We start from the raw sequence: 14,408 nt of genomic DNA, 5'->3' as shown, positions 1-14,408 counted from the left end.
CCTGACACACAGGAGGGATTTGCTGAATGAAGGAATGGCCCAACGAAGTCTCAGCTGGGATGAACAGAAAGACACCCCAGCTGGTGTGAAGCTACTACAAGTTCACAGCTGTATGTAGGTCCTGGAGCAGAGCTCAGTTGTTACAGAAAAGAGACAAAGAGCGCGGCTCCAAAGTGGCTCAGGCAAACCAACACTGAGCGGGGGCCCTGACTTTCCAGCTGGAGTTGAGTTTGGGGTCTTTTTGGGGTGGCTTCTTTCCAGGTGAGCACCTGATAGAAATGAGGGGCCCTGAGAAGACTGTAAGGGAAGATGAGTTCCCTTGAAACCACTGACCGTGGTGTGGGGAAGAGATGAGATGAAGGACTGACAGCTGGCTCAAGCAGAACCCAGCACAGGAGTCTTTCTTGCCAGACTTTCCTCAGAGACAAAGAACGTGCTGAGCGCTCAGTACCTCAGTACAAATGTGGGGGAAAGAGGTGCCCAGTGTGGGAGGGCCCTTGAGATGGTCAAAGAACTGTGAAATGCTGGGCCTGCTGGGGAATGCTCGGCCCGTGGAAAATGGGTTGGAAGCCTCCACATAGGGCAGGAGGAATAGCTGACACTCATTTGTGCCGAGTGCTTTTCCAATATTAACTCATTTAATCCTCACAACCCCATCAAGTACGTAGTTATCACCCCCACTTTAAGAGAAGAAAGCTGAAGCACAGAGGCAAGTAAACAACTTGCCAAGGTCACACAGTGGAGCTGGGATGTGAGGCCAGCAGTCTGTCTTCTCCAAGTTAGAGGGTGTGGGGGATCAGAGGCTAAGAGCACAGGCTCTGGAGCCAGCCTGTCTGGGTTCCAGCCTGGCTCCTACTTACTAGCTGGGGGAATCTCTGTGTTTGGCACCTCAATTTCCTAATCTGTAAAATGGGGATGACAGTACTTATCTCACAGAATGATTGAAAGGATTAAATAAATTAATACAATAAAGTTTCCGCACATTGCCTGGTAAACAGTAAGTGCTCAATAAAGGTTGGTTATTGGTATTATCCTCTTAGCTTATCAGCAGAGGATAAGCTCACCCTGAAGGCGCTTAATCAACATTTTTTTTGAGCGATTGAGGATATACGAAATGAGGAGGCTGATAACAACCTATCACCTGTTTCCCATTGTCAGGAGATAGACTTAAAATGGCTGATCAAAAGAATCAGGGAGTGACTAAAAAGAACTATTTGGGTCTCTGGAGATCAAGCCCACACTCGTTTTATAGAGAAGGAAACTGAGAGCCAGAGAGAAAGTAAATTGCTCAAGGACACACGGCAATTCAGTGGCAGGGCCAAGGAGAGACCTCAGGCCTTTGGTTAGAGCTGGGCCTTCGCCATCTAGAGTGGAACAACCACCCTTGATCATTTTACTTTATTTTTATTATTTTTTAAAAAGATTTTGTTTATTCATTTGAGAGAGAGAAAGAGCTGGGGGGAGGAGTGGAGAGAGGGGGAAGCAGGCTTCTCGCTGAGCAGGGAGCCCAATGCCAGGCTGGATCCCTGGACCCTCGGAATCATGACCTGAGCCGAAAGCAGACGCTCAAACAACTGAGCCACCCAGGGCTGATCGTTTTAGAGATAACCATTTGTCTGGCTGACCTGTAGTCTGCCTGAGTCTTACAAACGTAAAGCCGGCAATTAGAAAGGCCCATTCTAGCTCTGGCTCACTAATTCAGAAGCCCACAGCTTGCAGCAGGTCAGAAAGGTAGCTAATTGAGGAAAATCAAAGTCCCAAACTTTGTCTCCCAGGAGACCAGAATTTCTTGGCAAGTCATTCTGTCTGCTGAGTTTACTTTCCATCCAGAGATCTGCTGCTCTGTAAGGCGTGCCCAGGGCCCCTAGCTCAGTAGGTAGTACCCCCACCAGGCCCCCGTCTCCTGGTCACCTTACCGTGTACCGCTGAATGGCATGGTAGCCGTGGTACAGCTCGGCCAAGTGCTGGAAGTGGCGGAACTTGTCAAGCATCGCATCCTTCTGGGCAGGGTCTGAGGTGTGCAGTGGGAGGGGGGAGGGCAAGAGGGGGAAGATGTGTCAAGCCATGTCTACAAAGAAGTGTGAGGCAATGGCAACGTTGCCAGTGTCAGCTCTCCCCCAGTATCAGACCTGTGCCAGGGAGACTGGCAAAGAGATGCAGTGATGGGAAAGGTGCTGCTTAGGAGCTGGGACTGTCCCAAGACAGGGAAAGTCTCAGCTGGGCAGAGCATGTGGCCATGAAAAGTCTGAGAACATTTCTTGCAGGTTCTCCCAGATCTGACACTACAGCCTACCAGGTCATTTCACTGGGGAGCAGCAGCATGAAGAGGGTAATCACTGGTACCCAACCATACCAGAGGAGCTTGGTGTGGAGGATGAGCAGATGTCAGCTTTATTCATCTCACCTCCAGCCTCTTCCCTCTGAGCCATGCCTTATCCAAAGCATAGACGACTGGCCAGAACAGAAACAGGGCACCTTACACCTGGACCTAACAGTTTCCAAACTATAACCACAGCTTCTGTGAGGCTCACAGCAGCCTTATGAAGGAAGCAGGATAGGATTACCCCCACACCACATATGTGAAGGTAGAGTTCGGGAAGAAATTGTGACTTGTTACAAGTCACCTAGCTGTCTCCAATTCCAGTGTTTTTCCCACTCCGGCATGCTGGCCTTAGTCCAGTGAAGAACATCTCCCTGTCCCCTCCGCTTCCAGAACTCCCTCAGTGCATCATGGGAAGTCTCAAGAAAGCAACACTGAAACTATCTTCCTGCCTGGAATGAGTGAGAATCTGGAGTGTGTTATTGTAAAGTGATCTCTTTTTCATCTTTCCATTTAATTAAATTTTTTAAAAAAGTAATCACCTGGGTCAGTTATAGGCTCCCAGGTAACAGGGGAGAGACATGTTCTGAATTAGCAACACAGGGCAGGACCTCCCAACCATAATAACCCCAGGACAGTCCTCATACCACCATTAAACTTATGGGCAAACTGGAAAAAGATGACACACCAGATTATGCTGCTGCAAGACAGGGTTACGGACAATACACCCAATAAACAAGCCCAAGGCTTTAATTAAAACGTCCCAGCTCCTTCGATGTTTATCTTGGTGCCAGAGCAGAGCTGGGGAAAACAAGCGGCCTGGCTGATGTTTACTTACCTTGAGCTATATCAAGGCACTGCATGGACAGCATCCAGTAATAATAGGCAGCGTCATTAAATCTGCTCTCGACCACGGCATTGTGTGTGAGCTGCTCCAGCACCCTAACCGCTTCCTGCTGCCGCCCGGCCTTGTGGAACGCTGGAGGGGCACGAAAACACACACAATTTGGGGAGTGGGATGGAATTCTGCAGGGCTTGCAAGGGGCTGCTGTAGAAGTAGGACACTCACTGGAAGCATCTGCAGCACTTCGTTGCTGGGATGCGCCTCTCAGGCCGAAGGCTATAAATAACTGAGGCTACATCCTGAAAAAGTACAGTGAGATATATTCCTTTCTGGCTGGGAAAAGGCAACTGACTTCAGAAAAGCATGGCAGAAAGAAAACCCCTGGGGCCAAATTGCAGGGCGAAGTCTGAGGATAGCACTGCTGCCCAGCATCAGTGAGGTCTTACCCTCACCCCATTCCAGGACAAAACTTCGTGACATCTGGGATTACACGAGCAGCACCTGACATTTGAGCAGCCTTACAAAGTGTTTTTGTTGCTGATTCCTCATTAGATGGTCACAACAGACTTATGAAGGTGGAGGTAAAGTAGCATACCCAAGGTTACAGAACCTAGCCCCACTCAAGTCCTCCATCAGTCTTCAACTGCGTGTTTTTTAATGACAGCCTTGAAAAATATGGCTCGGCTCTCGCAACCAAACATTTGTGAAAACATGCAAAAAAAAAAAAATCTCTCAATAATTCCTATATCCATTTAATAGAAATTTCCTGAATCTTGACTGTGTGGCCAGACCCTCAGGAAGTTGGGGGCTGCCAGGGAGTCATTTCTAGCTGTGACACTTGCTCACAGGTGGGCACTCAGATGATCCAAATCCTCTGCTTCAGAGAAGGAAAAGGTCTGGCCTTTGTTCCAATCTCATCTCCAATCTCTTGTCTGAGTACCAAGTTACTATGGCGATGGATTCTTGGAAGGGCAGACACAGACAGATGGATAGGTTGATGTGTTTTGCCCAAACATGCACATACTTCAGCAACTGGGTGCTCTGGAAATGCTAAAGCAGAAGAGAACATGCTGTCTTTCAATGGGGGCTTTTAGCCGAGGAGCTCCAACAGGGAGACATTTGTTCCGCAATGTGTCCGGAGGTGGCAACTGTTACCATATAGAAGTGTAAATGAGATGCTATGGAATACGACACACCCAGCTTCAATTAGAAGACTTCCTAAGGAGGCAGCAAGACCTAGTCCCAAGAATCAGGTTCCCAGGCAGATAGATCCTGGTCCAAGCCTGGCTCTGCCACTCTCTCTGGCTCTGTGACTTTGCAGGGCACAGTCAGCCTCGGCGTCTCTGCAGGGCTGCTGGAGAGGTTCAGGGTTATGTAATTAAGTGCCCAGCCAGTGCCTGACACAGAGAGGGCAGTCACATTTTAAAACTGCTATTACCAGTTAAAGCTCTATGCCTCCTTTTGCTCCTATCCCAGATACTGCCATATGTGGGGTGCAGCCCACTTTACCAGCGGAAATGCCAAGGAGCAGAGGACACCCTGTTCATCTGAGCCAAGTTACTGTTTGCAGTAGAGGAAAGTGGCAGGTGAGACCACGCTGGACACTCTGTGGGAGTTCTCATATTTTGTCCCCACCCCAGCCTGGCTCAAATTCCCTCTCTGCCACTTCCTTGCTGTGGGACTTTAGGCAAGTCCTTTCACCTCCTCCGACCTCAGCTTTCTCATCTAGAAAGCAGTACCGACATCATAGGGCTACTGTTAGGATAAAGTGGGAAGCTATGTTTGAGTGCACGGTGCTTTGCTCACAGAACAGACAAGACCTGCCTGAGGTCCAGAGGCAAGTGAGTGATGGACCCAGGTGTGTCCAACTCGAAAGCCCATGTTCTTTCCACTGCTCCCCAGTCTTTCACCAGGAAACACATCACATTCCCAGGATGAAGTCGTCCATCTTCAGACCTGTGATGGGAGGGGCTTAGCAGCCTTCCTGAAATGTGGGTCTTGGCAGTACTGTCTCCCGCTCCTTCTGCAAGGCGCCAGTCTGTGTGGCCTACCTTTTTGGGCTTCCTCAAAACGATCATTCTCTGCTAGCCACTGAGCGTAGGGCACATAGATGTCATCCTTAAATTCGGGATGCTTCTCACCCAAAGCAAAGGCCTGGAGGAAGGAGCAAAGGCATTCTTAATAAAGCAGCCCCCACAGCCCCCATGAAAACATGGCACTTGGCTGAATCCATTAGGGATGTGTCATATTTTGCCAGCCTGACAACTCAGAGGGGGAGAGTGCCTCCCCCTACCACCACCCCCAGAAACGCAAAAACAAATCAGCTCTTTGAAAACAAAAGGCAATTAACAGCAATATGCAAGCGACTGGATTCAATAACAACACAGTCTGTTTCTGGACCACAGAAGCAGCACAGAATCGGAAACATTTTATTTTGAGGGTTTGCGTGGGCTCCTGCAGCGCTGCAAACAGATTTCTTTTAATTGAAGATGACACCTAAGGAAACAGAATTGACATTATCATCATTACTGCCTATTAGCTGTCAAAGATGACTGTGGACTTGGTGCTGTATGGGACCCAGTTACTGCTTTACCTAAGCCCCAGAACCACCTGTCAGGCCAGGAGAACTGGAAATGAGTCGTGAGGGACAGTATGTGGCAACAGGGAGAAAGTTTGCCTGATGCATAGTCAGGACCAAGTGTTTCTAAGATGCTCTAATTTATGCTGCTTGAGAGATCTCCTAATAAATTTATCTTGAGAAGGTATTATTGCCTCTGTCCTTGGCCCCACCTCTTCTCATCAGTGACCTTGTCACCTCACCAAATGGAGCCACTCAGAGGGCAGACAAAAGTCAGACAGCTTTATCAGAAAAGGTCTTGGTATGGGTCTGTAAACTAGACCTCAGTGGGTGGATGGGTGGGTGGGGTGGAGTGAGGACCGTGGGTGCAGCCCCTGATCTTCTCAGAAATGAATTTCAGTCCAGAGCACAGGTAGCCAGTGACCTAGAGGGTGGGAGTCAAGCCACAGAGTGGGCAGCATATTGGCTGCTTCTGCCAGCCTGGCCTTAGCCATCTTTCCCTCTGGCCTGGCTAATTCTTCCCATCCACCCCTGACACCAGAGGAGTCCAGGTTAGAGGGAAAGAAGGAGGAGAAAGAGCTGCCTCTGAAATGGCTTTGGCAGCCTGCACCTGGAGAGTATGGGTGGCATTTTCTTCAAATGGCACCCAGCAGGTTTTGAAAATTACACAGGTGTGTCTCCATGTCAGAGATCTATCAGCCTGTGGTGCTGGTCACAAGCAGCTCAGACCAATAGCAGGCACAGGGCTGTCCTGTTAACTCTCACATCCCCGATGTCTATCACAGGGCTAGCACGAAGCCAGCAGTGCATAAAGATTTTCTGAATGAATGAATGAATTAATTAATTAATTAATTAATTAATTAATGGGTCTATAAGACACCCCGGCTCAGAGAATTCGAGGGTTAGTCTCCTGATTACCAGGCCAATGTTCATTCTCATGATGAGGGTAGCTGCTCTCCATCTAAGCCACAAAAAGCCTCCTGTGGTCCAGGGCTCACGTGGGGCTCCCTAGCACATGAGGCATGCTCTACCCTCACCTCGTCCCAGCGCTGGGTCTCCACATGCAGCTGAACCAAGGACTTCAGGTCACCAATCTTCAGGTAGGTTTCAGCAGCATAGCCAGGGTTATCCAGTTTCTTGAAGTAGTAAGCACACATCAGCAGGGGCTCCCGCTCGGCCTTGTCCAATTTACGGGCAATGTCGATTAACCTGTAGAGGTAAAAGCACAGGGAGGAGATGGACGCCTGTAACAGGAACCTGATGGAAGCAAGCAGCATGGGCTTTTGGGTCGTCTTGAGGGCAGGCTCCATGTCAATTCATGTTGATGTCCCCAGTGCCCAGTATGGTGCCACGGTCCCTGGTGCTTGACAGGTGGTTATTAAATGAGTGAATATATAATCCAGTGACTGGGAGAAGTCACTGGCTAAAGGACACCATCTCCCCCACTTTGTGCATGCCTTTCACAGAGTCACTATCTATCCAGCGGTATCTGGGGATAGAAAGGAACATCTACTGATCATCTGCTGGTACCAAGCACAGCACCGTGAGCTTTCACATGTGTGATCTCATTGAATCTTCACTGCCCTAACAGGTACTATTATTCTCATCTTACAGATGAGAAGACGAGAGGCTAGGTAGAAGGTGAAGCAGCCCTCTCAAGACTCTGCAGCCAGGAAGTGGCAGAAGACTCTTTCCACACTGTTTCAGGAATTCTCATAGGAAAGCAGAGGTAGAGGTGTGAGAATTCTTCAGTCGACAGGACTTTAGAGGAAGAGGCATATGTGGAGCCTGCTCTGAGCTCTGGAAGAAAGGCCTCAGGAAATCTTGGCTGTGCCTCTCCTGCTGGCCAAGGTGCTGACCACGGAGGAGGGGCCACAGGGACCACTGGGGCTCACCACTTCTTCCCAGTGGTAATTGGCCCTCCCACTACTCGTGGGGACAAAGGGGGGTGAATGAAACAGGCTTGTTCCTTCTGGTCAGGCTGGGGTTTGGAGTAAAACCAGCTCTCTCAGGGGAAAGGGGTTCTACCCAACTTGCTCTTTGTGAAAAAAGAAGGGGAAGCAGCTGTAACAGATCGCTGTCTCAGACACAGGCAAGCTCAGGGAGGCCTGTCAATCTGTACTTAGAATAATAATGGCATCTAAAAATAACATTTCTCAGCAGAGAAAGAACACATTTTTAGGGAAAGGTGGCACAGCCAACCCCTTAGAGCCCCCCAGCCCCTCCCATCAAACCAAATGTCCCTGGAGAAGAGGCACCTTTTACAGCCAGACCTGGAAAAGGGACAGAACATGCTTAAATATCTCTTTACTGAACTAGTCAGATATCTCCAGGGTAACCTGATACATGTCAGTTGCAAATGAAAGTGACATGAAAAACCAGAGGGGAGAGCAGGGCCACAAATCTGCCTGGCTCTCTCTGGTACCACTCCTTTTGTGAAAAGAATAATTTTGGAGGCAAGATGTGTGCCTCTATCTTCAAGAAACTTCTTTCTTGCACAAGAGAAAGATGGGGTGGTAGGTCACATACATATGGCATGTATGTGAGGGACATACATGTCAACTACATGGTAGGGTTCAGGGAGGTGACTTAGTCATTAACCAGCCCTCTCCTTCCCCAGGTCCTGCCTAGGCCACCATTACCTGTGGACCACAGTGTGGCTTCCAGAATAACCAATAGCCTGTAGGGCTCAGACTGAGCCACCCTCAGGAGCTGCTCCCTCACCTGTTCTTTGCCAGCTATGGCAGTGTGCACCTGTATGTGTACACACACACACACACACACACTCATGCGTGAGTGTGAAGTCTACCTTCCTTGACTATGCGAGGAGAAAGCCCTCCCCCTGGAGGTCTGATGTTCTAAAAGTCTCAAAACTGAATCCATCATCTCTCTGGGCAGCCCCACCGCATGCCCGCCCTTCTTCTGTTCTCTATGTTGATGAGTGGCATTATTGACCATTAGGCCCACAGCTCAGAATCAGCCTTCAACTCCCTTGCTGAGTCAGCCCTGACATCCGCATCCAACTGGGTCCTGCCAATTGTGGCTCTTCCATGTCTCTTTCATCCCCTCAGCCACCACGTGTCCCCCTGGTGCACTGCACTGGCCGTTTATCTGGCCTTCCTCCCTCTTCTTTTCCCTCCCATTCTACACCCACTGCCTGCATGGGCTTGCGGCAACACAGCCCTGACCCTACTGACAAATCTCAAGGCCTCAGCATGGCACCCAAGGCCCTCCACAGGTGGCCAACCCAGATCCACCTGCCTGCAGCCAGCTGTCCTCCACTCTCCTGCCCCTACACGTGTTATTCCAGCCCCAGCCAACTCCTGGTTTGTGCTGTTCTTTTGGCCTCATGCACTTCCCTTCCCTACCACCCTCTACCTCTTAATTCAAGGCCCTTCACACAAAGACCACATCCATGGTTCCTCCCGTGAAAATTCTTGTCTCCTTCCCTGGTTTGCTTTAGAAGTGTTCTTGTTCTTTTTTGATTCCTACCATTACACATGCTAGGGGCACTGAAATCAGCCAGGTCAGTCTGAAGATGATCTCCATGGTTTCCCAGCTGTTTTGCCTTGTGTGATCACGTGGTCCTTAAACCTTGGTTTCCTCATTTGGAAGCTGGGCATGGAAACACCACAGCTTAGGGTGTGGGGGAGAATCAAATGCCTGCAAGATATCGCAGTGCCCGGCTCCTAGGGAAGGCTCAGTGAATGGCAGCTCTAACGCCTGGGTGTCTGCCCCTACTCCTCCCCCACACCTGACCCTTTCCCTAGGGATTCACTAAGCTCCTCAAAGGCAGTGACTGCCTTGCTCAATGTCTGTGTCTCCCAAAAACCTAGTCACTATTACATTTGGATCATATATTTAGGGAAACTATTTTTTCCCTTGTCAGTCAAAACCAAGAGCTGACATGACATGACATGCTGCCAAATGCTTCTTGGGGCAGGGACTGAAAACCCACGTGTCAACCCAGCCATGGTCGCCGCTGATCTCTATGGCCTTGACGTGCTCTCCTGCTGAGATGTACATCTCCACGGCGGCTTTAGGCTCGTTGATATTTCTAGCCCAGTCAGCCTGTTTGGTGATTAGCATCTTTGTTTCTTTGGGGTCTCCAGATCCAAGGAAATCCTGAGGAAGCACAACAAACAAAAACACTCCGGATTAGAACTTCCTGCTGCCAGCATTACGTCAGGCTATCGAAAGCTGGAGCAAGGAAGGGCTCTGTTTGGCTGAAGCAGGCAATCAGGATGCAGGCGTGAGCCCATCCCTGCATGGCTGACTGGGGGGCAGTCCCAGGTGTCAGGCAGGAGTGCTCATAGGCTGCCCCACAGGTGCTCCTCGGGAGTATGGGACAGTGTCAAGGACTATGGCCCTGAACGTTTCCTGCCCCTCCCACTAACAGACATTTGTTCTTCGGCTAAATAGTACTTTCCGGACTCTTTGGAGTACTGTACACAAACTGCAGTGCTGAGGTTTTATGATCAGGTTACTTTGTCTCTCTGTCTCTCTCATATAGAGTCGGATATATGTGTGACTGTTCACATACAGTGACTCTACAACCTGGTTGCCTAATTTCCAATATCCACACTTACAATCTTTATTCAGATAATAGAGATGATATCACATGCCTCAGAGTGAGGGTAAGCATGTGGTCCCATAAACCTAAATGGACAAAATGACGTACAGAGTTCTCGGGGAGCCCCTCTGAGTCCTCTCCTCAATTACCACCACACAAGAAGTACTGGTCACATCTGTTTTCTGATTCTGTTCACATTCTGTTGCCTGAACTTAGGGCATCATCCCGTTGGCTTCTCCCCGCATTATGTGCCTAGAGCAGATAAGGAGCACAAGTGTTCTTGGCTAGGTACTTTTCAACTGGATGATATCAAACCGTGTTCTGATATCAGGTCTGTAGAGATAGGGGCAGTAGGAGGCCATGGGGGAGGTGAGATGGGAGGAAGAGGCCTAGAGAGAACCTGGGAAGGAAGAGATGTTCTTCAACCATAATAGGGGGCTTCTGAAAGCCCATGCCCAGCTTCCCTGGGTTAGCCCTGGAATGTGTGAGAAACAGCCTCAGAAAATCACCTCTTTTCAGGATATAATTACCCCAAATATATACATGGGAGTTCGCCATAGTTGAGGCAGTTGTAGTGCTGACATTTTTAAAGGTGGGGCTTTTCAAAAAGGGAAATTGAGAGTGCTCAGAGCCCAGATGTGCATTACTAGTAAGAAGTGGTTTGTCTTAGGAATAATGTACCCTGCAGAGAGTGCACTGTGTCAACCTCACAAAGTATAAAAAAAGCATTCCTTTCCCCAAGATTAGCACTCATTTGTCAGGAAAGTACAGTCAATGTATGCTAAAAACCCACTTGAACAATTAGCTCTCTTTCTTTCCATTTGCTTTCAGGGTAATTGTGTAGCCCCTAAAATAATATATTAGATTGGCCTAAGACAACCAACTGCTGTAAGGGGAGGAAAGGGCATCATTTACCCTGATGCTGAGGATCCAATAAAAGACAGGCCCATCTCGCTGGCCTCTGGTCTCTCTGGAGTTCACACATGGGAAGAAGCTTGGAAAGCATATACTCACAATCTGAAGATGCCTAGTTTGGGCTGTTACAGACACAGCCTTTACTCTTGGCAACTAGTACAACATGTACTGTTTATGCCAGCACAAAGCCGGAAACTCTACTAACCTGGTTGGTTAAATGAGATTAACAGCTGGAGAAAACAGGCATCATAAGAGAACAGAAATGTCCTTCAAAGTGAGTGCTCAGTGGACTCGGGGTGACTGTAGTGAGAAGGATCAGAGGCCATGAGCAAGCCATAGATTTGGGTCATCAACAAGGAGACCAGCCAGACACACAGCTCACAGGCTTGAAGGAGCCACCTCCAGCCCAACAGTCCAGCTCAGGGAGCTCTGACCTAATTGAAGCTGAGTCTAAATGATTCCTTCAAGGCTCAGCAAACTGGGTTTTCAAAGGTTCTTTGGTTCCATGAAGCTAATTTACATGTTATCTGGGGCCATGGCAAAGACTGTGTCCTGGAGTGGACAGAAAGAGGCTGTGCTGAGTGATGAATGAGACTAAACAGTGTTCTCATGCTTGGTGATTTTGATAAGGACATACTACATAAGAGTTAAGAGCATTATAATTCCCTTTATCACCATATAAACATGTCACTTATCCGGAAAGCATACAATTTATTTGTACGTGGGAATGTAATTTAAAAATTTTCCGAAAACCAGATTGAATCTTGGGAAGCAATTTTCAAGTAAACAAAAACATGCCATGTTAATAAGCACTGTATCCCCCCCCCTGCCCCCCAACATAATGTGTATGTACACATTTCCTCAAAATCAGACTATTGGGGGGGATTGAAACAGAACCAACCTACTTGGAATTGTGATCAAAAACTAAAACCAAAACAACCCCCAGAATATTTACCTTCATAGAGAGGCAGACCAGATGGAGTGTGTAAGTGGGCTGCATTTCTGGATGGGAGATGGTGGGTGCACAAAGCCCACCGGAGGTGTGAGGAGGGGCCTCAGTGTAGGGAGAGGAGTGGGGCTGGCTGGGGAGAGGCCTGAAGAATAGCCACTCTGTGGTCACATTTAGTCCTCTCATTTTCCCAGCCTTTCTATGGTTTGGCCTTTGCAAAAGGCTTCCTCATACATTATTTTGTGCAATTCTCAGAACTGAGCTGAGCTGTAGCTATGTTACCCTCTGAGAAGAAAATGGAGGCTAACAAAGTGAAGACCAGGAAGGACCCACAGGAAAGACCAGGACTCACACCGGCTCTCCAAATGCCAAGGTGAGCACCACGGCTGCCTAGTGGGAGGCTTCAGAGATTCCAGGAACAACCACATCCTGCTGTTCCTAATGCCTAAATTCTACCCCTAGGGATTCAATCCTTTAGTTAAGGTTTTGTCCTCAGCTTAAATGTTGTTATCCCCAGAAAAAGACACACCGATTTAGCTGTTCTCAGTATGAATGCAATGTTAAATTGTGTGTGTGTGTGTGTGTATGTGTGTGTGTGTGTGTGTGTGTGTGGTGGGAGTATAAAGAAAAGGTAAAAAAGTGGAAGAACACAAAGCGGGGGAACCTCAAGCACTCGGATCTGGGGGATGGGGTGAAGGAACCATCAAGGTGAAGAGACAGGCTAGCACCAAGGTGCTTATTCAGATATTGATGACCAGAAACCCCTGGGCCATATCACAGTCACTGAGATGCAACCTTCAGCCCCAGGATCTCACAGGTGAAGGATAAAAGAGCATAGCCATCTTCAGGAACAAAAAAGGAGAAAAAAAATGGGGAAGATTTTCCATCTTGATCTTGTGAACTAGATAATTACCATTAATAGCCACTAATTGGTTGTGGCTGATGACTCACTTAATAACATTCTGAAGCCTATCCTGACAGTACCGGGAAAGGCAGGTTAACAAAGGCATCTCTGCGGAAGGAAGAGCCTGGTTGCTCAGAGCACCCAAGGCTCTTTTCACCTTGCATTAGGCTGAACTACAAATGGCTTGATGGCCTGGGCTCCCCAGTGGGACTTGTTCTCACACAAACCATCAGGAGCCTGCTCTAGGAAGACCCCTGTCATGTACCCAGACCAGCTGGGGACTAACCTTAACAAAGGACCTGCAAATGCAAGGGGAATCTCCACCATCATGTGCATACAGATGCACCCCCGGGGTGACAGGAAGCACACTGAGCTAGTATTGGAGGGCAGGAACTCGGTCATGGTGTCTCCAAAGCCCAGTATAAAGCCCAGTACCAATCAGAGAGCTGACACTTAGGAAACCTTGGCTGAAGTGAACCATATTGTCATGTATAACAATGGTAGAACCAGCTCGTGCCTGAGAACACTGATTCTCAGTGGCTTCTACAAAGATTTGACAGAATTTGTGGGAGAAAGACCTAAAGCCCTGAACCCTGAACACTTAATGAAGGGACCATGTGGGTTCAGGCTCACTCTTCAGAAAGTCCATGCAGCTCTGTCACTGACAAAGGTCTGAACTGTCATACTCTTGTCCCTTTGATGAGCCTAAAAGGTGAGTTTTAGGTCAGCTTGAACCAGTAGCCATTGATGGTTCCTCGGTTTGCCAGTTTGTCTAAACCTTTTCTAATAGGGCAGTTGCTATTTTCCATCTGTATCACTTCTTGGGGTAAACATCTTGGGCAGCACAGTGTCAGAACACTGGTGGGTTCCATGTTGCAGCTTGGGCCCAGGATGTGGCTGGATTACCTTGGCATACTCAAACATGCGGAGGTCAGTGTACATGTCAAGTGCGAGGTTCTCGTGCCCACTCCTCTTGTACAGTTTGGCAGCTTCGTGGAACTTCCCCTGGTAGGAAAACACATCTGCCAGAAACAGGTCATTGTTGGTCTCTCCCCGCTTCTTCCTCTCCTGGAAAAATTAGAAGCACAGGAAATAGCCCCTGCAGCCATGGCAGGAAGCAGCCTTTACAAAGGTTAGATGTTGCTATTTCAAGTTAAGCCCCTGGGCCTTTCTACTGGAACCTCCACTTGGCTCCTGGGCTGTTGTGTCTCTCACCTAGGTTTCTGGTGGGAATGCTTGACAACAAAAGCAGATTTTTTTTCCCAGATGAGTGAAGATCAAAAGTAATGCAAACTTTTGTTTGTTTAGTGGAAATTCCTTAGGGC

At 48.6% G+C, this 14,408-nt stretch overlaps 1 protein-coding gene across 9 annotated transcripts in view; it reads right to left on the bottom strand.

Moving 5' to 3' along the window:
* Positions 1-14,408, bottom strand: part of IFT122 (intraflagellar transport 122) — a 71,437-nt gene that overhangs the window by 9,764 nt on the left and 47,265 nt on the right. For all 9 annotated transcript variants that reach the window (XM_026501410.4, XM_026501411.4, XM_057311953.1 and 6 more), the window contains 6 exons: positions 13,990-14,151; positions 9,701-9,867; positions 6,780-6,951; positions 5,216-5,318; positions 3,159-3,299; positions 1,917-2,011 (listed from right to left, as the gene is read on the bottom strand). In XM_026501410.4, the coding sequence (XP_026357195.1) occupies positions 1,917-2,011; positions 3,159-3,299; positions 5,216-5,318; positions 6,780-6,951; positions 9,701-9,867; positions 13,990-14,151 (840 nt within the window). The remainder of the gene's footprint in view (positions 1-1,916; positions 2,012-3,158; positions 3,300-5,215; positions 5,319-6,779; positions 6,952-9,700; positions 9,868-13,989; positions 14,152-14,408) is intronic.

This window comes from Ursus arctos, unplaced genomic scaffold (genome assembly GCF_023065955.2).
Source record: "Ursus arctos isolate Adak ecotype North America unplaced genomic scaffold, UrsArc2.0 scaffold_14, whole genome shotgun sequence".
Classification (NCBI taxonomy): Eukaryota; Metazoa; Chordata; class Mammalia; order Carnivora; family Ursidae; genus Ursus; species Ursus arctos.
Note: the sequence above shows the minus strand (reverse complement) of the source record. Positions and strands in the feature narration are given on the sequence as shown.